Source organism: Chaetura pelagica, unplaced genomic scaffold (assembly GCF_000747805.2).
Source record: "Chaetura pelagica isolate M959 unplaced genomic scaffold, ChaPel_1.0 scaffold90, whole genome shotgun sequence".
NCBI classification, from domain to species: Eukaryota; Metazoa; Chordata; class Aves; order Apodiformes; family Apodidae; genus Chaetura; species Chaetura pelagica.
Genome location: NW_009953496.1, coordinates 15,537,802 through 15,561,309, shown reverse-complemented (window position 1 = coordinate 15,561,309; position 23,508 = coordinate 15,537,802). Strand labels below are relative to the sequence as shown.

The window sequence follows — 23,508 nt, the reverse complement described above, 5'->3', positions numbered from 1 at the left end:
AAAGATGTTTGTAACCATTGAAGGGGGTTGTACTACATGATTTTAAAGGTCCCTGCCAACCAAACCCGTTGTTGGTGTTGTAATCTTTAACAGTGTAGACTTTCGAGCAAGAATTGGTGTGAAGTGCCACTGTTCAGTTTACTCATACAGACATATCTCAACAGGGTTTATTTTTTGCCTTCCCCTCCCCGCCCCCCGCCATGAGTACTCAATTGATACCAAAAAGTTACCCCATAATACTAAAGGCTACACTAAGTCAGAGGAGCTCCCACTGCACTAACACCAGCACACAGAGACCATGTGGGCACTTAGTAAGAAATTCTGGTATATGATGCACCTCTCCATTGGTAAAGTTTAAACTAAATGTTCCTCCTTTTCTGCAGCCTTAGAAAAAAACCACTGTGTTGGGGTTCCCCTGGCCATGGAGTTACATTCTGTATACCATGAAAATGAATGACGGTTTGTTTTAGAGACCTCTCCTATAGATATTATATCTTTTGCATTGGATTAATTATTCAACTTTGTGGGACTGGAAACTAACTTTCCTTGACAGCATTGCTTTTTACTTTTCTCCGACGAGCACACCTGCACTATTATTAAACCTTTTGTTACACTTCTACTTTTGCTATGGAGTAGTAATTTCAAGTCCTGTTCCCTGATAAGTAAGACCTAGAAATAAGTAAGAAGAAAACAAATAAGTTTTTCATACTGCCTTCAACATCTATGTGAGTTATAGATCTGCCTGTTGTACCAATTTGGGTGGCAATCTGCCACTTTCAGCAGTGACCATGTCCACCTTTTTCATATACTGCTTGGGTTGCCTAACCTTCAGAAATTCCAGTTAAAATAGTCAATTAATATGTAAGGAGCAATTTTACACAGTATCCACAAACCTTTAGATCTGTAATTACTGGAAACTGATATTGTCCATGGAAAGCCCCATATACACATATTGAGTGCTACTGACTTCATGAAGGGACATTCTCTTTCATATACACATGGGGGCCATGGGACTGCAGCCTAAACCCCCACATTCAGAATTTGTTACCATTTCTGGATTTGTATACTACAGTAAAGAAGTTTTGAGCACTTTATGGAAAAAAATGTGTCAAAATACTGGTTAGAAGCTTGCTTCCCAAACTGGCCTTACAACTAATTTAGCCACTAAGTCATATCTCACTTTCTCATTTTTCTAAATTAAAACAAGAACAGCATTGCTGGTAAAGAACATATTCCTGACTTGTACACAGTAGCATAGACATCATATAGCTAAATCAAATCTCTGATAAAAATGCAAGTTCATAGAAGTATTTTGAGTGCCTGATCGAAGGATGCTCTAAAACGGTCAAGAGAGTGTATGGAATAGTATATGAAGTATAAAAGTCCATTTGACTGAGATGTAGAAACATATGCAAGGGGAATATTTTGACCAAAAATTGTAAGAACTATTAAATAAGAGTCCAAACATTTTGAAATGTATACGTACAGCATTTAATAACCTATCCTTTTTTTCAAACAAAGCTATTAAAATAATTTTAAGTAGAGTTTTGTTTTTCCTTATTTCTATAACAACCAGATGAAGAAAATGAAATTATAAATCAGAACAGAAATTTCTCCAACACAGTTAGAAGAAAAAAAAAGTTCTATTATGACTTTCTTTATTTCAGTGTATTGGTCTTATTCGATTACAGAAAGAAAAGGGTTTCAGATATGATTCCAAATAGGCTACTCCAGCATCAGTATTCCTTAACATGATGAATTACATAATGAACCAGGGCATTTTTTGAAACTCTAAAACTGTATATTACAGTGAAAAAGGCATCTTTATCATTACATTGATTAATTTCAGAGAATCAAAATCTTATTTAAGTTGGGTTTTCTTTGGTGTATTTTTTTGTTGCTTTTGTGTTGGTTTTTTTTTGGGGGGGTTGATTTTTTTGCTTTGTTTTGTTGGTTGATTTTTTGGGTCTTTTTATCTCTGATAGTATGTTCTATGTCTGCTGTAGTATTGGCAAACATATTCTTACAGAAGTTACCCCTTAGCTGAGAATTTCTGATGTTGATCAGTTTGGCTTTTATTTCAAATAACATTTATGAAAGGGAGAAACTACATTTCTTGCAGTTCCTCAGAGTTTTTCAGAAGGAAAAAAAAAAAAAAAAAGTCTAAATTGGAAACTTGGATTATGAACATACAAAAACCCCCACCTGGTAAAATAATAAATTACTTTTCAGCATATCAGGTGCTCTGTCGTAACTACTTGAGTGTGTTTAAATTAAGTGTGGTGCAGTGACATACTATGGTATAATCCAGACCAAGCCTGTTACCTATATTGGACAAAATGTGTATACCCTTTCTTCACTATATCCATACTTAATGCAAGCTAGTTAGGCTGCATTTGGCTCTGTTTAAACTTCTTTTTTTTTTCTTTTTTTTCTTTTTTTTTTTCCTTTTTTTTTCCATTAAATAGGAGTTAATACACAAAACCAGTTCTAGCAGGATTTTTATATACTGATAATTTACCATCTAAGCTTCACATTAACTGCTGCCTATAACTCTTATTTATCCGTTCTTAACACCTGCCATTTGGTTTCTTGTGAGTTCACTGACACAGAATAAAGTCAGGTGATGAAATATTGCCATAATGGAATCTGCCTGTTCTTTGTAGAATAATTTAACCCATGCATGCACACATAAACACCTATGCGCTTACACACACAAGATTGCTTTCTTCTTTAATTCAAAAAACAGTAGTTTGTACATACAAGTTTTGACCATAAAATTGCTAGCTGTCATGGAAAAGGAAGCATTTCTGCCAGGATAATAGTTACTAAGCTAATAATAATTTGACATTAGATGATAGTGAATCTCTGTTTTCAAATGCATTGTAAACAGTATAACAGTATATTTTGGCTATTTTGTTGGGGTTTTGTCTTCTCTTTTCAGTACTGTACACATGAATTTTTCTACCATTTATATTAGATTCTTCTTCCTTTTTCAAGGTTGACTGGCATGAATCTACCATCTCCTGTTATCAGCAGTAAGAACTGGCTGCGACTCCATTTTACATCTGACAGCAACCATCGACGAAAGGGATTTAATGCTCAATTCCAAGGTAAGAAGCTTATAAAAGTGCAGCAAAAATGTCCTTCACCTTTAAGCATTGCTAAAGTGGTGGTGGAGGAAATTAGTGTTTAAATATCAGGAACATAATAAAGAGCTGACTTATTCTACTACTGTTCTTATGCTGACTAGTTGTTACCCTTCTGCAATCAGACATCTCTTGGGATTTGCTTCTGGAAAAAGTACTTGTGCATCACAATGCAGTTTGCTTTAAGTATGTATTTGCTTGCTCACTTTTTCTCTAATAAATTGTTTTGCATGCAGTCTGATCTTTGCTTTAAAAACATGCCTGGAATGCAACTTGCAGAAGTCAATTCCATACAAAGGCATGCTCCTATCTAAACATTATCTTCCTTCATTACTCAGTATCTAACTCTTATCCAAAAGCTATGTTCATCACTTAGAAATTTAAATCATCCCTAGCATAGCACAAACCATATTTCAAGCTCCTGCATAGATTTACATATGCAAGTGTAAAAGAAGACAAGAGGGTGTCAGTGTTGCTGTCAATTGCTGCTTATGTTCACAAAGATACTAATTAAAATGCAATTTTTTAGAATGGAATCCATATTGATTTTTGGACTTCATAAATCATTACTCAAGATCAAAAACACTGTAGTTACACTGAAAATAGAAGAGGTTCTTAATTTATCTGTACTTCGAAATTCTCTGATTACATAAACTGTTTCAACCATTTTACCCCCCACATCATAAAATCATTTATGAGTTTAGTCCTTCCTTTTTTCCTGAAACTGTAGGGTCTGGATCACTGTACAAATTAAAAATACAGTGCAACAATTAAATGTGTCTGGTGACTATGACATACACATGCAATGCATATAAAAGCATATAACATGCATAGGTCTCTTTAAAAAGATGTTGGCAATTTTAGTAAAAAAAGAAATCTGCAAAATTCTCTTTTTGTTTTGGCAATTCAACATGAGTATGTATTCTGTGATCTGTTGCACCTTCAACTTATTTTTACAGTTTACTCAGACTACATATATAATACCACTATTGGTGACTGAATTTAAATGCACTGCTTATGTTAACTCTGTGTCTTAAACCTATTAACCAGAAATGAAAAAGCAATATGGCTTACTCTAATGCACCAGAAAACTAAGAATCAACAGAATAACAAAAGAATATTTGGGAGAGAATACCCAACACTGAAAACTACTTTTTTTTGTTATTTTTTGTTTGTTTGTTTTCCATATATCCTATCTCCAGCCAAATGCTCACAGTGGAAGTAAAGCATTAGGGAAATACCTGGGGAGATAATTATTTCAGATAATCAGATATCTGTTGTTCTGCATAATACATCAGATATTGGGTGTAAGGATAAGCTTCACTGATGGAGATACTGCTCATGGACAAGTGGATACAAGTGGAAGTATCTTCTTACAATTCAGATTCTTACAATTATGGAAATGGCCTTTCTTAATTTAAAACATCCTTTAAAAATGTAGCTTTATATGATTTACTCTATTAAATATAAACATATCTGAATTACACGAGTCACAGCTATTTATCTTGTCAAGGTCAACAGCAATTAAACAAATTTCTATTTTGCTGATATAAAACTCATAAACTGTGTTAAAACCTACAAGACAGTCTTTCAACACACACAGGTTATATACTCTAAGTGATACAAAAATCCAGTTAATCTAAAAAATTAACTAATTCCTTTTTTTTTTACACAACTTGAGTATTTCTTTTTGTTATATTGGTATTTCAGAACTAAGCAATAATTTTATTTTAAGCAGAAGTAACAGTGATATTTATAGCTAGAGAAGCCTGCTAGTGTCTCAGTCACAGAATAGCAGAGGTTCAAAGGGACCCCTGGAGCACAACCAGTCTAGTGCTCTCCTCAAGGAAGCATTACCTAGAGCAAGTTGTCCAGAACCGTGTCCAGATGGACTTTGAATGCCTCCAAGGTCAGAGACTGTGTGACCTCATTGGGCAACCTCTGCCAGTGTTTACTCTCCCAGTAAAAAAGCTTTCACTTATTTTTAAGTGGAATTTCCTATGTTTCAGTTTGTGCTTATTGATTCACGTCTTTTCAATGGATATCACCATGTAGAATCTGGCTCCATCTTAACACCCACTCATCTCATCAGCTATTGATACACAATAATACGACCTGCCCCCCCCTCCTCTGAGCCTTCTTTTCTCCAGGCTAAAATATCCCAGCTCACTAAGCCTCTCCCATATGTTTTAGTTTTCAGAAGCTTATTTTGGCTACAATTCAACAACTTTTGACAGATATTTCCATCTTCGGTGCTTTTCTCAAGTAAAATAATTATTTGAGCTTATAATGAAAATAAAATAAAATAAAATAAAATAAAATAAAATAAAATAAAATAATCCTATGAAGTGTATGACCTCTTTTTCGGGCAGAAAACATTTGCAGAGATAAGATGTCTCTAATGTTTTATTGTATCCAGGCACAATTCTCAGTATTGTCTTCCTGGCAAATCCTGTATATATAAGCTATATGACTCTGAAACATCTAAGAAACATTTTCCTTATGGGCAGCTATTCCCAGTAGTTTAAACAGACTATTCCATGATACCCACATGTAGTTGGGATTGATAAGTACTGATTGAACTGTCCTGTCTTTGGGGCAGTTAAAGTAAAAACACAGACTTTCTGAAATAACCATTAAACATTCATTTTACTAATACATGAGTACCCATTACCAGTCTAACCAAAACCTAGGAATCTTTTGGATTCTTTTTCTGTTTTCCCAAGGTGCCTAGGTCTTGGGCAATATTCTCAGGGCGTTCTGCTTCTCTCTTAGGAGGAACAGTTCCTTAAAATCAGAATATTCTGTCTTTTTGTGATTGCTTGCTTGGGTCATTCCTAAAATGTGATCTTCTGGTTTGGTTTGGGTTGGGGTTTTTAATGTGAGTAGAAAGGCTATTTAATTATGCTGGACAGCAATAATAATCTCCATTGTTCGTGGAAATAGGGAAGTCAGTAATTTTGATTGCAGACCTTAGATACTAAATGAAAGCTGTCTGCTAAACCTTTACAGATGGTAAGTTATTGTATTATAGAGTTCTTATAGTATGTAGATTTTTTTTTAATAGCTGTCAGGTGTAAATGTTATTGAAAAAATAAAATTACTATAAAATAGTCCTCAAAAAGCGGTAGCTTGTGCATCTGCAGAGTGCATAGTTAGAATCATGGTAGTTTGACCTTGCCTGGACTCCATGCGCTCACCAAGCTGCTCTGTCATTCTCCCTCCTCAGCTGGACAGGGAAGAGAAAGTGTAAAAGGCTTGCACATCAAGATAAGAACAGAGAGAGGTCACTCAATATTTATCATTGTGGGCAAAAAAAGACTGAACTCCAGGAAATTAATTTAATATATTGTCAATCAAATCAGAGTAGGTTAATAAGTTAAAGCCAAATCTTAAAACACATTCCCTGCACCCCTCCCTTCTTCTTGGGGTCAACTCCACCCCTGAATTCTCCACCTCTCACCCTCAGTGGAGCAGGGAATTGGGGAATGTGGGTTATGGTCAGTCTATCACATGTTGTTTCTGCCTGACTTTACTCCTTAGAGGGAGGACTCCTCACACTTTTCCCCTGCTCCAGCATGGAGACCCTCTTGTGGGAGACAGTCCTGCATGAGCTTCTGCAGTGTGGGTCCTTCCCACTGCCTGCGGTTCTTCACAAACTGCTCCAACATGTGTCCATGGGGTGCCATCCTTCAGGAGCAGATTGCACCAGTGTGGGTCCCATGCAGGGTCACAAGTCCTGCCAGGAGCCTGCTCCATTGTGGGCTTTCCATGATGTCACAGATTCCTTCCAATGTATCCAGCTGTCCTCCATGGGCTGCAAGTGGTTATCTGCTCTACTGCTAACCTTGATGTGTTGAAGAAGGACAATGTGTTTCACCATAGTCTTCACAGGCTGTAGGGGAATTTCTGCTCAGCAAGCACCTCCTCCCTCCCTTCTTCCTTGGTGTCTGCAGAGTTGTTTCTCTCACATATTCTTATTCCTCTATTCAGCTGCAGTTGTGCAGGCCTTTTTTCTCCTTTTTAAAATATATGATCACAGAGGCGATGCTACTATTGCTGATGAGCTTGACCTTGGCCAGTGGCAGTCCATCTTCATATTGGCTGTGTTGGGGGAAGCTTCTAGCAACTTCTCACAGAAGCCACTCCTGTAACCCCCCCACTACTGAAACCTTGCTATGCAAACATGATACACAATGATATGTTTAGCATTTTTAATATCAATCTGTCTGTTGTGATTTCACACATATCTTGTGGTTTCATTTGGAATTAGGTTCAGAAGGACTGGAATTCCTCAGTCCTAGAATGCACTACAGTGAGTAATGATCTTTTCCCATGGTGTATTGTACAACAGTTATTAAACATTTCCTTTCCCATGTAGATAGTAGCTGCTTCTGGCCCTTCTCTGTATCATTTGGGTAAATGCAAAAGAATGCTTATTTAATAGTTCCTCAGACCTTTTACTTCATTAGTATAAAAGCATCTTCTTTGTATTTTGAGAAATTTTCTTGTAATACTAAACTTAATCTATTTTATGGCAGAAAAAGCGTATAATAACGAATTGCAAAATTAATGAACTTAAATTATAAATTTATGAAGGCTAGAACTATGCAGGTTTATTTCAGTTTTAGAATGATGAAAGACTGACTGAAGGAGAATAAACTGACATTTTTTGCAGTTAAAATTTGGCCTGTTTTTACAGGTGAGACATTTAACCTTGAGACTCTTTTTCTTTCAAAAAGTGGCAATTGTTGAACTAATTAAAAAGGGAATAGTGCCTATTGTTACTTACTCTTTTGAGAGTTTCAATTATGCTCTAGTTTGAAACAAGTCACTCTGCTCCTACAGAGCAATAGTTGCTTTGTTTATTGAAATTAATCAGATTTACCTAAAAATAATCCAAAATATTAAATTCAAATTAAATTAAATTAAAAAGTTTCCCAAGTGAAACTTGATTAATGAATGTATTCCTCTTTTACAGTAAGAATCAGATCTCTGTTTTAGAGTGTTTCAAATCAAATATGATATTTTTGGCAGGTTATCAGAAAGGTTCAAGGAGATATTAGGCATTTTATTCGATATGTACCGTAAGTTATCTGTCTGCTGTGTTTGACTACCTTGAATAATTCAAACTTTAACAAACAGATAATCCTGAATTCAAACAATGAATATAATAGAGACTGCTAAAATAAATGTGTACTAATGGAAAACCATGACTGAAATAATGTAAAATCAACTGCTAGGTAAAGTAGTTGTTTCAATGATTTTTTTGTAATTCAGCAAATATGCATGTAAGTGCAGATCTATCCTTCCTACACATTCTTTGAAACCTTAGAAATGTTTTTTGAAATAAGTTAAAAGAATTTGTGGTATTTGCATGATGCATGGTAGTTTTACTCAAGGATTTCAACTGTAATTGTCACTAAGAGTAAATTTAGGAAACAAAATCAGTAAAAGTAATTGATAAAACAAAAACCCAGAAGAAACATAATTTATAGCTCTAAAGTAATGCTGAATATAATTTCCCATTAAATAATACTGAATATATATATTTTTTTTTTCTATTTTGTCAAATATTATTGTAGGAAAACATCAACAAGTACATAACCTACTATCTTTCTTCATTGTTCTTTTCTGTGGTTAACACAACTAGTATTAAATATGTAGTCTTCATTCTCAGTTGGGGTAGTCTGGTGTGATCTTTCTGTGTCCAGTAGCGGTGTTGTGTTTTCTCTCAAAAGAGTTTGTTAATCTTATGATTTTTCAAGCACTAAGTCACCTCTCAATCTCCTACATATATTAAGGGCATTAAGTTCCTTAAATCTTTTGTTGGCAGTAGTTTTCACCAGTTACTCCGCTTTTATTGTGAGTTGGTGCTATTTGAAACTTTCAGTGACATCTTGACTTCAGCTATCCTAAAATATTGGACTAATTAGTACTGCATCTACAGCTAAAACTCCATTTAACTTTTTCCCTGTGTTCTGTCTTATTTTGCTTTTATATGTTTTTTTTGTTTGTTTGTTTGGTTGGTTTTGTTTGTGGTTTTTTGTTTGTTTTGTTTATTTGTTTTGGTTTTGTTGGTTTTGTTGGGGTTTTTTTTGGTTGTTTTGTTTGTTTGTTGTGTTGGGTTTTTTCTATTGCTATGTTTTCTAACAAAAAATAAAATACTGAACACTTAGGAGGTGAATTAGCTAAATCATGTTAAACTATACAGTGTTCCTTAAAGGGCATCAATAAGATTTCTTAACTGTATTAGTATGCCTATCATGGCATGGATTATGCTCATGCATTTATGTTTTTTCTTCCCATGTTTTTTGTTCTTTCACATTGTGTGTTTTTTGTTGACTTTGATACTGCAATTGCAGGTTTCTCCACATGCTATAAGTGCGGCCATGGTAGTATTAGAAAGGCATTTATTTTGACAGTCCTTTATTTTTACTTCTTTTGAATAGAGTAAGAATATATTAAAGTATTTTCCAAGAACTTCTCTTTAGTGCAATTGATTTACATTTCAACTACATTTACTCAACTATATAGTATAATCTGCACAAGTCTACAGTGAGACAAATTCTCAGGGAATGTTTGTTTATGAAGTTGGAAGGAATAAATCATTATTCTATTACAAGTAAGATTCTTGTGACCTAATCACATGTGACTGTTAATTGTGAACAACTCTGTTTTCAGAAATTGAATTACACCATCCTTTTCCATCTGATTTTCAGTCTGTCTTAAAACTTGAATCCCTTCATGTATATTACATTGGCACCTGAGAATATAAATTATCCAACACCATTCATCACTGGCCTGTATTTTCTCATTTCTAAATTTAGCATGTTTGATCAAAAAAGGATAATTTTAATCAAATAAAAAATACAATAATGAAATCAATATTTGACATCTTACCTGCTCACATAGTAAATATATATTTAGCACCTGTGAAAAACAAACAAACAACAACTTTGTTTTTTTTTGAGGTATGCTTTTTCTCCCTGTACAAAAATTATAAGACATCCGTTATTAGCTTAACATCAGTCTATACCACATGATAAGGAAAGAACAGGAGAAAAGATTCAGACTGTGCCATGTACATCCTCTTAAGAGCTAGCTGCTTAAAATAGCTGCTCCTGTAATCTCTCTTTAAAATTCATAATCAAAGTAATTGGGTGTATATATATATATATTGACTTCATCACAATCTTAACATAAAACTCTGTTCCTCCCAAATATAGAGCCTTGAAGGTTTTCCTTTTTCAGTTTTGACCTTAAAAATAATCTTTGGATTTATTGTTAACACTGCTATCTCATAAAGACAACATATGCTTAAGTGAGAGATTGGCCATCTTATCTGTTTGGATTTAAAAAAAATATTTATTTTTCTCAACAAGCTCAAAAGTTGACTTAGATTGACAAAAATAAAATGAATCTATCTAAAAAGCTACATTTAAAAAAGAGTATAGAAGGACTGAGCCCTAGGATAAAGCTCTGTCCTCAAGACAGAATCTGAATTTAGGTAAAATTTCTTAGTGCCAACAGATTGAGACACTTGACAAAGACTCCAATTACGTACGAGATTTTTCTTAACATGAGGGCATTCTATGAAAAGTCTTGCTACTAAGCCACCATGTAAGAGAATATGAACCCTTGATTTTTGGACGTTTTCAGAAGAAGCAAAAAGGAGCTTATTAAAGGTAAAAGCCTGAACTTAGTTCCAATCAGGTTGCTCCATGTAGTGTTTTTTCTTGAGTGTCTAGTAAGGTTTCTGGGTTGCTAAGAAGGCTCAGGTGTAGCTGCTTCATGATGTCAGCAGTAAGCAGATGCCAATCTAGTAACAGTTGTTCATTCTTCAGCTCTTATTTGATACGATGTTGTCCTCACTAGAACTATTCAAAGTACTGTATTTGTTGTTCCACTTTTTGTGGAAGAAGTGTATCATCTCGGTACACATTTTTATACATGTCAGTGTTTTTCCCCAAATTACCTGCAAAATACAAGATGAAATTTAACTTATAAGTTGTAATACTTCCAAAGCGGACAGTATTCCCCCAGAAAAAGGAACATTCCCCCAGACTTGGTAGCTACTCATTGTCAAGAGTCATGTTACATTCACTCAATGCCAGGTCTTCTACAGTTCTTGTTAGAAGGCACCATTGTCCCAACGCTACCCCACTTCTAAGTTGTTATTATGCTGTTCTGATATAATTAAACTGATGAATATTCAATTAAGTTCATATTTCAAATGCAAAAATATGCATTTGGAAAATGTTGAAGAAACTGTAGGTTTCCCTAATCTCTAAACCAGCTAGTAGCAATATAGAGTAAACAGCAGAATGTGAACCTAAGAATTTAAAATAAGAGCATGAGTGATAAAGATATACAAATTATATGGAGTGGCTGAGATCTGCAGGTTTCAAAACCAAAACCACATAAGCTCACAGAATCAGTTGGACTCATTAATTTCTATTTGGTGCAGAATGAAAGTGTTCACATGGTCAGTTTTTGTATGGGAAGAAATTGGAGACATCAAATAGCAGGCTGTTAATATTACCACACTTGCAGTTTCATCCATTTGAGTTCATCTGTGTGATGGATAACAGTCAAATGATTTGTGTAAAGCTGTGTTTTAGAGGTGTTTTCAGTCTAAACTACAGGTTAATTTCTCAGGAAAACCTGAACAGTAGGTCAAATACTGATTTGAGAATTAAGATTTTCTGGTGAAGGTTTTGAACATCCCACTGCGTGGCACTATGGAGATGTTAATGGAAAAGAACCATAAATCAGCTTTTGACACTACAGACTATATTTGAAGTGAAATTCAAGCACGGGACTGAGTGATTTTGTGATTAATTTTTTACAGACAATCTCTACATGCTACTACTCAGTGTGTTCTGTGATATTTTATATTCCTTGTGCAAACTGTTGATACTTCTTCGACAACTGTGGAGGATTGCTGAACTTCTTTAATTATGATATATCATATATTGACAGCACAAAGGAGCTAAGGCAAGTGGCCAGCTAAGTGTTATGCAGAAGGTTAATGGAAGACAAATGGCTGTGCTTCTTTTTAGGCTTGCATATCCTGTTTCAGTTTGTACACACAGAATGAGAAAGATCTATGTGAAAATACATTGTGACATCAATTTGTCTTGGGGCTGTACTGTTTGTTCACTAGTACTGCATGCAGTGATTTCCAGCACAGGGAGCAGGTGGCAGGTCTGATAATGACAGGCAGTACTTTACTGGATTGATGGAACAAGGGAGCCAACTGCTCATGAACCTACAGCTTTTACAGGTAGCCATGTAGCAGAAACATCTATGCCTGTTATGATGCTCTCAGGAGTTATAACACTGATTAGTAGGGATTATTTTGAAAGCTGTTAGTGAGAAAACACTGGCATAGCACATTAGACAGAATAATACTCAGGCAGGGAATACAGAAACACCAGAGAGTTGGATTATTCAAGTGAGTTGGTTTAAACTAGAAATCCTGTGGAAAACTGCGATGCCTCTCTGAAAGTCAAGAGCTGGGTAGCTTAGCAGCAAAGCTTTTAAGAATCCTCCTAGTTTTTTGAGTATGGAGCCTTATTCTGTAGAATAATTTATTATAGAATTCCCTTCACAGCGTAAAATAAATTGTAAGATTGAGAATGGTTGCTTTTCCTTATTCTCAAAAATACAAAAGTTTCAGAAGGATTTCTGATATAGCAAAGCCACAGTAAAGCAGAAGAAAACCTAGATCTAGCAATCTATTTACTGGTCTCACATGACTTTGAGTGATAAGAAAGAAATGTTTTGTCTGTAAGCAGAATCAAGAGAGAATGTTGATGCTGCGAAACATGCAATTGGGATAATTTCTTCCAGGGCCAAAAAATGGTGGTACTCCCATAATTGTGTCTTTTCATCCTGTAGTCTGAATAAAAATAAAATAAATAAATAAAACCCAGTGTTTGTTCTTTTTTCAAAACAGGCATACTCAATTTCAAGAAAAACAAAACTGCAGCAGAAGGAAATTGATGAATTTTGAAGAATGCTGAGATAAATTTGCTAATTTTCTTAAAGAATAATAATGTTAATATTATTGAAAATACTTCATTGTTTCTTACTGAACTCTTCAACATATGTAAAGCCTAATATAAGTCATTGCGATACTGCTGTTTCACTCTTTGTCAACATACAAAATACTGTTTTGTTTTGTTTTTTTTTTCCTCTACTGTGACAAAAACAGACAACTGTTCAAATACATTCCTTATAGTAACACTGAGCTTAAGGCTGGACAGGAAATACCTTGCTTGTGATCACCAGGTACTGGGCAATATGCTGTTCCTCTTCACCTTCAAATATCTGTACTTGGGAAAAATCTGCAGTGAAAGGCAGCCAAGAGCTGAGCTCAGCAGAGCAGCAACAGAAGCAGCTTGAGGAAGTACCAGGAGATGATGTCAGAATATTTTAGCTTTGAGCAGCAGCCAATATTCAAGGCCTTGCAAGTTATTTCATGCAGGAAGAAAAAATGGCAATACACTCATGTCTTTGGGTAATTGGGTAAAAAAAATGTTATGTCATCCAAGATGTACACAAGGACTGTTAAAAAGAATGTGCTAGGGACAAACAGCAAGTGTCAGCTTTCTCACTATGGTAACCCATACAGATATACTCAAGGTATAACTATATATAAAGTGTTAATATAGATGAAGTATAATACTGTGTTAACTGAGCTGTGCTTCTAGTATCTTATCTGGCTTTGATATGACTTGCATACTGCACATTGTTTATTTGTTTGCACGAATGCAGTTAAATGTAGGTGCAATCAATTCATTTCATATGCTAGAAATCCTAGAGAACCCCATCAAGGTCTTACCCACTTACTGCTTTTCAGCCACATGACTTCTGTTTGTGGGTTAATGATATGAAATAAGAGAAAATAGGTTTTAAAAGGCTCTTGATAAGCTAAACCTCTATCAAAAAGGAGGCATGTATGTTTGGCTATTGTTTTCAGAACTTAATTTAACATGTTCTTTAAAACCTCTAATGTCCAAGATTTCATAGCTTCTGTTGAAAAGTATTTTTCTTCTGTAACTTAAGTCTCCCTTGCTACAGATAAAGATTCTAAGGTCTTGGTCTGGCCCTAGTGGAACTGCAGAAGTTATATTTCCTCTCTGAAATTCCCTTTATGTGTTTAAAATGTATTATAATGCCTCCAAACGATTAACAGAAAAGATCAAGTGCTTTAATTCAGCAGGCTGAACTGAATGCTTAAGTGAAGACAGAAGAAAGTTACGCAGGTTTTGAAAAGTAATCACTTAAGAGGTGGAAAGTGCTGTTAATATCTGATGTTATTAAAGTAAACTCATTTCTTTTTTTTTTTGTGTTATTAACTGGCAATTCATCTGTGAAATAAGGAAAACATTGTTAACAAAAGAGCAATCAGAAAACAGAAAAGAAGTATCTCTGAAAAGGCATTAAAATAGAATGTAAATTATTACAAAAAGTGCAATTTAGAGTATTCCTTTTACGTTACAGAAGAGGTTGAGCTGGTTCACTCAAACCACAGTGTTCAGTATCTTTTGAAGGTTGAACATACTGTATTTTAAAGACTATACTAATTTAATTCTTTTAAAAAACAGAAAAAAATACTATTCAGGCTGCATGCAAAAACTTGCACACTCAAGTGTAATAGAGGCAAGTTTTGTATTTATGTCTCAAGCTATCTCATTTAATCTCATGGATCCCTATGTCTCCCAGATACCTAGATTTGGCTCTTAAAGTTCTCCAGACAGAAGCTTTTGTCTTCTAATATTACTGTCTAAAATGTAGGCATCTAACTTGAGCAAGTGGTAAATGTCTCTGTTATCTTTTATGGAGACGAAAGGCATCTGTAGTGGATGATTCATTGTGCCTGTCTTAGAAGGAGATGAATTTCTTCCTTGAGGTAGCTATTTCTCTTCATAAAATATACATTTTAGATGACTGATCTTAAGTATTGTGACTTCCCTATCTAATACTCTTTCAGAAAGATACAGAATGTTTGTTTCTTGACGTGTGAAAAATCTTGAAGGATGGAAACTGCAGGATGTGTTTCAGTGCATGACTGTCCTAATTTTAAATAAATAAATAAATATCAAGTCAGGACCGCTCTTGTTTCAATCTATGTCAACTTCATTTCAAACTAAAGGTGATGGGTATATTTTTTCCCCATTCTCAAGAAGTTTGAGTGATGATTGCCACTTTCACCCTGAAATAAGGTCACAGAACAAAGTGAAAGAGGAGACTATAGTTAAACCATGTTTTCCAATGGTTTTATCATGCATTCGTGAATGTAAGCAGTATGAATTTTGAATCCTCCCAAGAACTGCTCACATGCTTTACATGACACAGATACTAATAAATTATGAAATTTGTGCTGGAGGATGGAGCACAACTCCACACAATATGCCATATATTAGTTACAAGAGTTGCACCGTTCATTTCCCATTAAATATGGAATAATTTTAATGGACTGGTTATGGATCCTAAGAAAACAGTACTTAAGTTGGCACTTGATGGAAATTTTAGTGCTTAAGTCTAGAAAATAATCCTAGGTTTATCCTCTCAGAAGCCATTGGGGATGTTAACGTTTACATTGATGTCTCTGTATAACATGTTCCTGCCTTAGAAGAAAATAAAACATCACAGTACAATCAAATCCATTTCATCCCAAGCGGCAACAATTGTGTTTCAATCATCTTTCATCATTTGAGCTCCTGTTTTCCAGGTTTAGACATAAATGCCTGCACTTGCAACATGGGTAGCACAAAAGATACTTTCTGAAGTGCTTGCGCAATTTCAGCACTTAAGAAAAGCCTTCTTCACTCTGAGCTTGCAAAAGCAGCAGAAGTCCACTATAGAAACAAATACAAATAAATAATTATTGTTTTAATGTGGTATTTATAGACAAGTTAACTTGCTGTTGCTACCACCTGACTTCTTAGAAATATTTGCATACAGATTGGTGTATAGTGTAGTAATCATAAAATGCATCCCATACATTGAAAAAAAGTATAATTGATCATCTGTGCTATTAATTTATATATTTATATAGTATGAGGCACAAATTACTGCCATTTAAAAATATTTTAGATGTTTTTGTGTTTCTGTTTAGATCAGGGATAAATGGCTGCATTTCAAGATTATTAATCACTGTAAGCTCCATAAAAGAAGTATTAAATATCAATCAGGAAAGAATTACTGATTTTTTTTTAATTTTTTCATTGATGAAATGCATCATGATGTTGTTGGTAGCATTCTGGTACTCAAAGTTAGTCATTATCTATTTTGCTGCTGATATTGGGTTTTGCACAATAGTTTTGAATTGCCCAGGCTTGTTTCACATTATGTTTTTTTAATTTTCATTTTATCAAGTTGTTCCCAAGTCACAGATCTAATGAATTTCCCATGAATGTGTCTTATATTTTTACCTTTTTCTCCTGCCATTACAATTGAAATTCTGCTCCATGTGTTCCTTAATGTATAACTGCACTAGTTACTTCTCATGTCTCTTCCTACTTTGCTTCTGATCCCTCCTATGGTGCCCAAGCTACTTAGTAGGGATAGGCTGGGAGTTTATCAGCCATTCAGTTGGCGAAGCAGAGAAAACAGATACTAAACCTCTGATATATCTGTTTTCTCTCACAAAACTTTGTCCCTCTGAGAGCTCTTACTCTCTTTCTAATTCACTTGAAATTGCCCTGTAGATTCAAAAGGGGTTAGGCAATTGACAATTAGGTGAGCTGAAGAAAGCACCATACTGTGATCCTTTAACCTTAATCTTCTTAAAACTGAATGAAATAAAAGCAAAGGTGAATACCACAATTAAAGCTTGTGGCTTTTATATAATGGTATATAAAGTACTGTACATTTAATGGAAAAAATAATTTTTAAAAGTTTAAAATTTTGCCATATGCAGTGGCAAACATAGGAAACCCATACATGTAATTAGGACAGTTTTTTCTTTCTTTGACACTAAAGGAGCACTAAATGAAACTTGAATTCAAAATATTGAAAATTCCGGTATCTGTTTATATAGTTCATCTTTTGAAACATTACAAATTATTGTATTTCTGTAAAAGTGTATTTGTATTGTCACAGAAACAGCAGTTATTTCAAACTGCTTAGAGGATTCCTGTGTAGTTTTGCATTATTTAAATGTATTATTTGGCTGCTATATATCCTTTCTACAAGGCTTAATAATGAATTATCTTCTTTTTTGTTTAATTGTTTTCTCAGTGAAAAAAGCAATTGAACTGAAATCAAGAGGAGTCAAGATGTTGCCCAGCAAGGATAGTAACCACAAAAATTCTGTCTGTAAGTTTTTTATACCATTATCTTTAGTGACTACATACAAATTCTTGAGTCCTATAAAATTTACAAGTCAAAGAGAGAAGATTTCAGAGGCTATGGTCTAATAATGATTATAATGCTTTCAGTTGTCACTGAATTAGAACTCCACTGCTAATACTGAGCGTGTAGAAAGAGGAATATGGTGTTCTAATGTCTGAAGAATACAGCTATGTAGAAAAAAAACCCACACCACATCATATATATCAGAATATTTATGTATCAGGATATTTAAAATTCAGCGGTGCAAAGCAGGTTAGCAAATCCAAGAGAACAGTGCTATACAGACATTATCAATTCAGTACTGGTGACAGTGAAGATATCTTAGCATTTTTTTAAATCTAAATTTATACTTTCTGATATTATTTCTTACTCTGGGCTAATATCACAGCTAATTCTTGTGCCTCCTTTCCTCATCATACTTATGGCTGCCTCTTTTCAGTCCTGTGATATAGCACAGCAGGGGTTAAGATCTTCCCAGCTTCTCAAGAAGATGGAGATCACAGCATAACCCTTCCTTTACTACATGCTTAGTGCACTCTGGAATAACATCTGTTTAGTCCCCCAGCAGCTTTTTCCCCACATATATTTAAGGATAAAATCCAGATATATCTATGGGACTATGAAGCTGTTGTATTTTTTGAGCATCAGTTTCCCCAAACAACTGGCAGTCGGAGTAGTGTCCTGAGAGCTGCTTCTCCATTGATCAGGCTAGTCATGAAATAAGAAAAATAAGAAGATAATTTTATATTTTGGAAAGGACAGAGTCCCTTAGCTCCCAAAAAGCCAGAGGGTAAGCCAGTGTTCACCCACAATTTATTAAAAGTGCTTGTATAGTCTAACATGTATTTGTATTAATTTTTCATGTAATAAAACTGAACTCAATAGAGTGAAACCCAGGCCATGTTTGCCTCATGTGCTATTCTGGAAGCAGGGAGATTGTAAGTGTCTTGAAGGCTAATGTCTGGAAGAGATGATTTGGTCTCTGTGTTTCTGCAGTGCATTGTTTAATGCAAAGTGAGTGTTTTGGTATGCTCACTGGAACAAAAGGCTCAAACCAGGACAGGAATGATACTTTTCTCCTTTAAATAGTGTACATTGATGGTGTGGCACTCAAAAGGAACTTCTTATGCAAAGTGTAGCAGAAGTTGATCCATCTCTTTGGTATTTGTATCTGAATTGGTGATTATTTCATTATTTATAAGTTACTTCTGGGAGCCGTGTGATATGTGCATACACTCTCAGAGAACATGCTGTCAGACACCATATTTAATTACAGAAAGCAGAAGTAAGACAGACTGTGGAAGAAATTATTATAAGGCAGTCTGCTGTTTACTTCAAATGTCTTTTGTGTTGTGTTTTTTTTCCTCTGCGTTTTGACTTGTGAAGCTTTATTATCATGCCTGACTTCAACACAAATATAAAAAGTGCATTATTCTTGCCATCAGTTTCAGAAGGTTATAAAAAATATAAGATTAAAATATGAACAGTTGGATTAAAATGTATTTTGCTAGTCTTTCTGACGTAACCGTTTAGTATTTTTCTGGCAATTAGGAATTGAACTTCCAAGGACTGGTAAGAATAATTATTACCATTTGATGCCAATTAGCAGTCTCTAAAAGGGTAAATTAAAGACTTAAACCTCTCCCTGCTTCTATATGTTAGATTTTTTAAAAAAATATTTTGTATATAAACCAGAAAGCTTGCTTTTGTGTTTTGGTTTATGGGGGTAGATGGAATGTGAATACCAGCACAGCAAATGTTGTGAGACCGTGCCCTATGAACTCCAAGATCTGCAGGTTTCCCACAGCTCTTCCTCATAAGCATGAGGAAGTAGTTTTAGAAACTATTCCTTATAAGCATGAGGAAGAGAGTAGCTGCGGATTGAATTTCTCAGTGGCACAACTCTGTTAGGATTTAAACAGAAAGCATTATGAATGTACTGATAATTTCTTGTGGAATGCAGAACAGTATTTCCATCAGGTACAGTTGTATCTCACTCCTTTCCTCTAGGACCTGCCTAGGTTCCTGGATTCTATCTTTCAACTGCTGTGCCATTCTTTATAAAGAGCCAGGTAGCAAAGCATGGTTTTGGGATATAGGTGCCTTGGTCGATTTACTACAGGAAAATGATCATTATCTATTTTGTTACTCCCCAGGGAAAGAAGAGGGATTTCTTTCCTCCTTCTTCAGGGAAACATACCGAGTTAGTTGTTTGCCAGAATACTCCTGCCAGCTAGTAGCCTTTAGCAATGGGCTAGATGCAGTTGAATCCTGATTAATTTATACAAGGAAATGAGAAAAGGATGGAAATATAATTGAAGTAAAATATGATTCTGGTTCATCTGAAGTGTGAGCTGGCCTACAGGAGGCTTAAGTAGTGCTCTTGGCAAAGTTTTGGAGCAGTAAACTGGGAGAGGGTAAATGGACAGGCAGTTCTGATGGTTACTTTTTCACCATTGGTCCTCATTAGTGCTTAAGCTGCAACAAACATTGGCCAAATCCAATACTAAGCATATTTCCCCTTGCTCATCTGAAGCTAATCTCTCAGAGGAACAAGGAAAGAGTTTTAGTTTATGAATCTGCTTAGGGAAAGCAAATCCAATTACATATGGTTTGGTGTCCATCTGTTTACTTGCAGGCTTAGTGTACTCACTTTTGTTCCTTTCCTTAGTCATTCTGATACACATGGTACATTTCCAAAGGAAGTTACTTGATCCTTCTTGTATCATCTCTCACTCTTGTTCTAATATGGAATAAGCCTGTAGACTCTGTATCTAATGGCTGTGGCCTTTTTCTAAAACTACTGTTATGGTTTACATTGTAAATTATTAGATAAAAGTATTATTTGATTGCTGACTTGTATAAATATGTTTCACATTTCTGCTCAACAACTCTGTCAGGGGGTGATTATTACCTCTAAACATATGGGAATTACCTTTACAGAAGAGAGGCTGTACAGAGAACATCCTGTATGTCCAAGAGAATGAGAGCCCTAATGCAGCGGCCCATAAGGACAGACCATCATTAGGCAGCCACAGTCCTTATAAAAGGCTAATTTTCTAGGCAAGTAGGAGACCCCTGTAGTTTGTCTTTTGAAGTCTAGCCTCTGATGCACACCAGACAGTTACTACTGGCTATTTCATGCAGAGGATAATGAGCGAATACAGGTCTTGTTCTCTTCATGACATCAGTTTGCGGAGTATTTGGGAAGGCAGGGCTGTAACTGCACACATGCTTCTCGGCACCTCTGTGAATCTTTGGTCCCTGTACAGCCCTCAGCAGCCCAGGGGCACAGCAGGGTTAGGAGAGCAGGCAGCCCTAGCACCCCCAACTGCCCTAGCCCCCACTTGCAAGGCAGCCTCCCACTTCCAGGCCTCTTCACCAGCAGGAGGACAGAGGACAGAAACGCAGTAAGTTTACGGTAAATGCCAAGGTAGTTCAGTGAGGTGAGAGGCATCAAATAAGGTGAAAAACAGAAATGCTTGTAAGGTTTATATGGTGCATGCAAATCTGCCAGTGTGATAATGCTAAGAGGGGAAGGAAGCAGCAAGAATGAAGTGTCTGGAAGAGGTGATTTCCAGAGTTTGTTCCTGACAAAAAATAATGTGGATAGGGGCTCAAGCCACACGTTAATGGTTTATAGTAATTACTGAATATTGAGTGACTTAACCTTTGCAAAGTGTTTAGTGTGTGAACTTCCATGTTTTATAAAGTGAGATCTGTAGTTATTCACTGAGTAAAAAACTCTTAAGCTTCACTGAAGTAATTTCAGGCTTCTGTACAATTATTTGAAAATGTATTTCAGAATATCAGAAAAGCATATGTTAAATGGTTTGAAGAGCATTATTTTAGCATAAGATTAATATGACCTCTGAAGACTTAGCTACAACGTTCCAAACAGTTCTTCACCTTAAAAATAATAAAAAATGCTATTTTAAGACAGTGATTTTTACCATGCGTTTACAGCCTAAATATTGATTGGTTGCAGCATATGGGGTGAAAATATAGTGATTAATACCAAAACAGGATTACATTAGTAATTCTGTCTAAGAAAGAATGACAGTAGTCATTATTTATCTTGTTATTGGGTAACTCTGACAAAACTTGCCTAGTGCATTGCAATGTAAAGTTAAAAATATGTTGGCAAAATTTTAGGATGGAATTTTATAGCTTACCTATATATTCCTCTATTTTTAAATAAATTGGGAATTTCATATGCTTGATATTTGGCTACTGATACATTTAAATCGCTAGAAGCAAATTGACGACTGCTACCAGTTTTACTCTTCAGTTAATGGAAGAGTATTTCGCTAAGAAGGGCAATACTGGACTAAATAGTTTCACTTAAAAGCACAGTTGGTTAGTAAAGAACAATTTATTTAAGAACTCCTATATTTTGAAAGATTAATACTTAGAAATCAATTGCAAACCAGTGTGCAATCAACTTAGCAAACTGATTCAAGCTCTGAAGGTCATCTCAAGTTGTAATTAGAAAAGGTAAAAACATTGATAGTTACTACATTTTTGTAATAAAATGTATAGCTTGTAATAACTTTCTAAAATTAAATTTAATATTTAAATTGTCTTCTTAATTGTTTTCCCAAAATTATAGTATTGTTAAATTATTTTTTAGGATATTTTTCTCTAATTATTTTAGGAAAAATGAAAGACTGTGTAACAATTCCATGTCTATTTAAGGTGCACATATAATGAAAATTTTGCAGGCAACAGCCTATTTCTTATTAAATTTGAAATTTCATAGGCTATCACATGCTCTGTCAGGGTCAAATTATAATAAAGAAATACTGGGGGTTTTTTTGTGTTTTTTTTTACCGTTTTCAGTCTACAACTTAAAACAAACAATTAGAATGACCCCAAAACTATCTCACTTTCTGAAGTTATATTCTAATCTTACATATGTTTAAACTAATCAAATATAAAATTTAATGCTTTATCTTTAATGTAAGACATTTTGCCTTGGTGATGACATTGGTTACCAATAAACACTATATGAAATAAACCACACAAGTAACTATAAATGGTAGTGTATCAAAGAGTTTGTGCTTTGGATCTTGTGTGCTTAAGAGCTCTCTATATGAAGTCTGGTTTTCACTGTGAGTATTTTAGTTACATTAAACTTTATTTTTTTTAAAAAAGATACTAAATAAGTATGAACAGTAAGATAAAATACAGTGACCTCAAAAATAATTTTGAACAATTATCCTGCTGGCAAGTAGCTTTTGTCTGCTGAAATTCCTTAGCTCTGTGCCTCTTCAAGCAAGTTTGAATTTAAAAGCACTGGAGAAATAAATGTAGCATAAAGCTATCTCCTTCATTGATCTCCATGAAAGCTGAAACAAGTGAAGAAATGTTAAAATCTTGTCAGCTTTCAGGTTTGCTTTTATTGTGAAGCACACAGAATGCACCCACAGCTTGAAAAATTAAGCATTTGTCGACTTTGCATTTTATATTGGGCATCCCTGCAAATGAAATAAAGGGTAGTTTATAACTTACTGATGTGTCAGTTAAAAGGTTAGGAAACAACAGGCTTAGGTAACTACAATTTTGTTGGTGTAGCTTGTCTGCAGATACTGAATTCTATTTCAAAAGCCTTTTTTTTTAAAGAAATACTGAGCATATATTAAATGTTCAAGTAAAAGTAAAGGAAAAAACAGGAAGTAATACTTTTATACAATAGGTTCAGAGATGGATCCTGGAATCTTTAATATTAAAAGTATCCTTGTTACATATGTATGTATATAGGCACACATACATTTGTAGATAAATACATAACACGTAGTATTCCGTTACACCATTTACTGTATATCTAATAAGATATTAATGACTCTATTTCCCTTTTTACTGAGCATAATAGGACAAAAGTGGGCAGCAGGAAAAAAATAACTGCAGCATTAATCTCTTTTATAAAGTTGTAATAAAACAAGAGGGATAGTTACCCTGATACTTTATTCTATCATAGAATGTAATA

The 23,508-nt window shown here is 34.8% G+C and overlaps 1 protein-coding gene across 1 annotated transcript in view; it reads left to right on the top strand.

Annotated features, from left to right (window-relative positions):
• CSMD1 (CUB and Sushi multiple domains 1) overlaps positions 1-23,508 on the top strand; it is an 805,423-nt gene that overhangs the window by 451,450 nt on the left and 330,465 nt on the right. The window contains exons 6-7 of the mRNA XM_009999261.1: positions 3,001-3,113; positions 17,406-17,483. Coding sequence (XP_009997563.1) covers positions 3,001-3,113; positions 17,406-17,483 — 191 coding nt within the window. The remainder of the gene's footprint in view (positions 1-3,000; positions 3,114-17,405; positions 17,484-23,508) is intronic.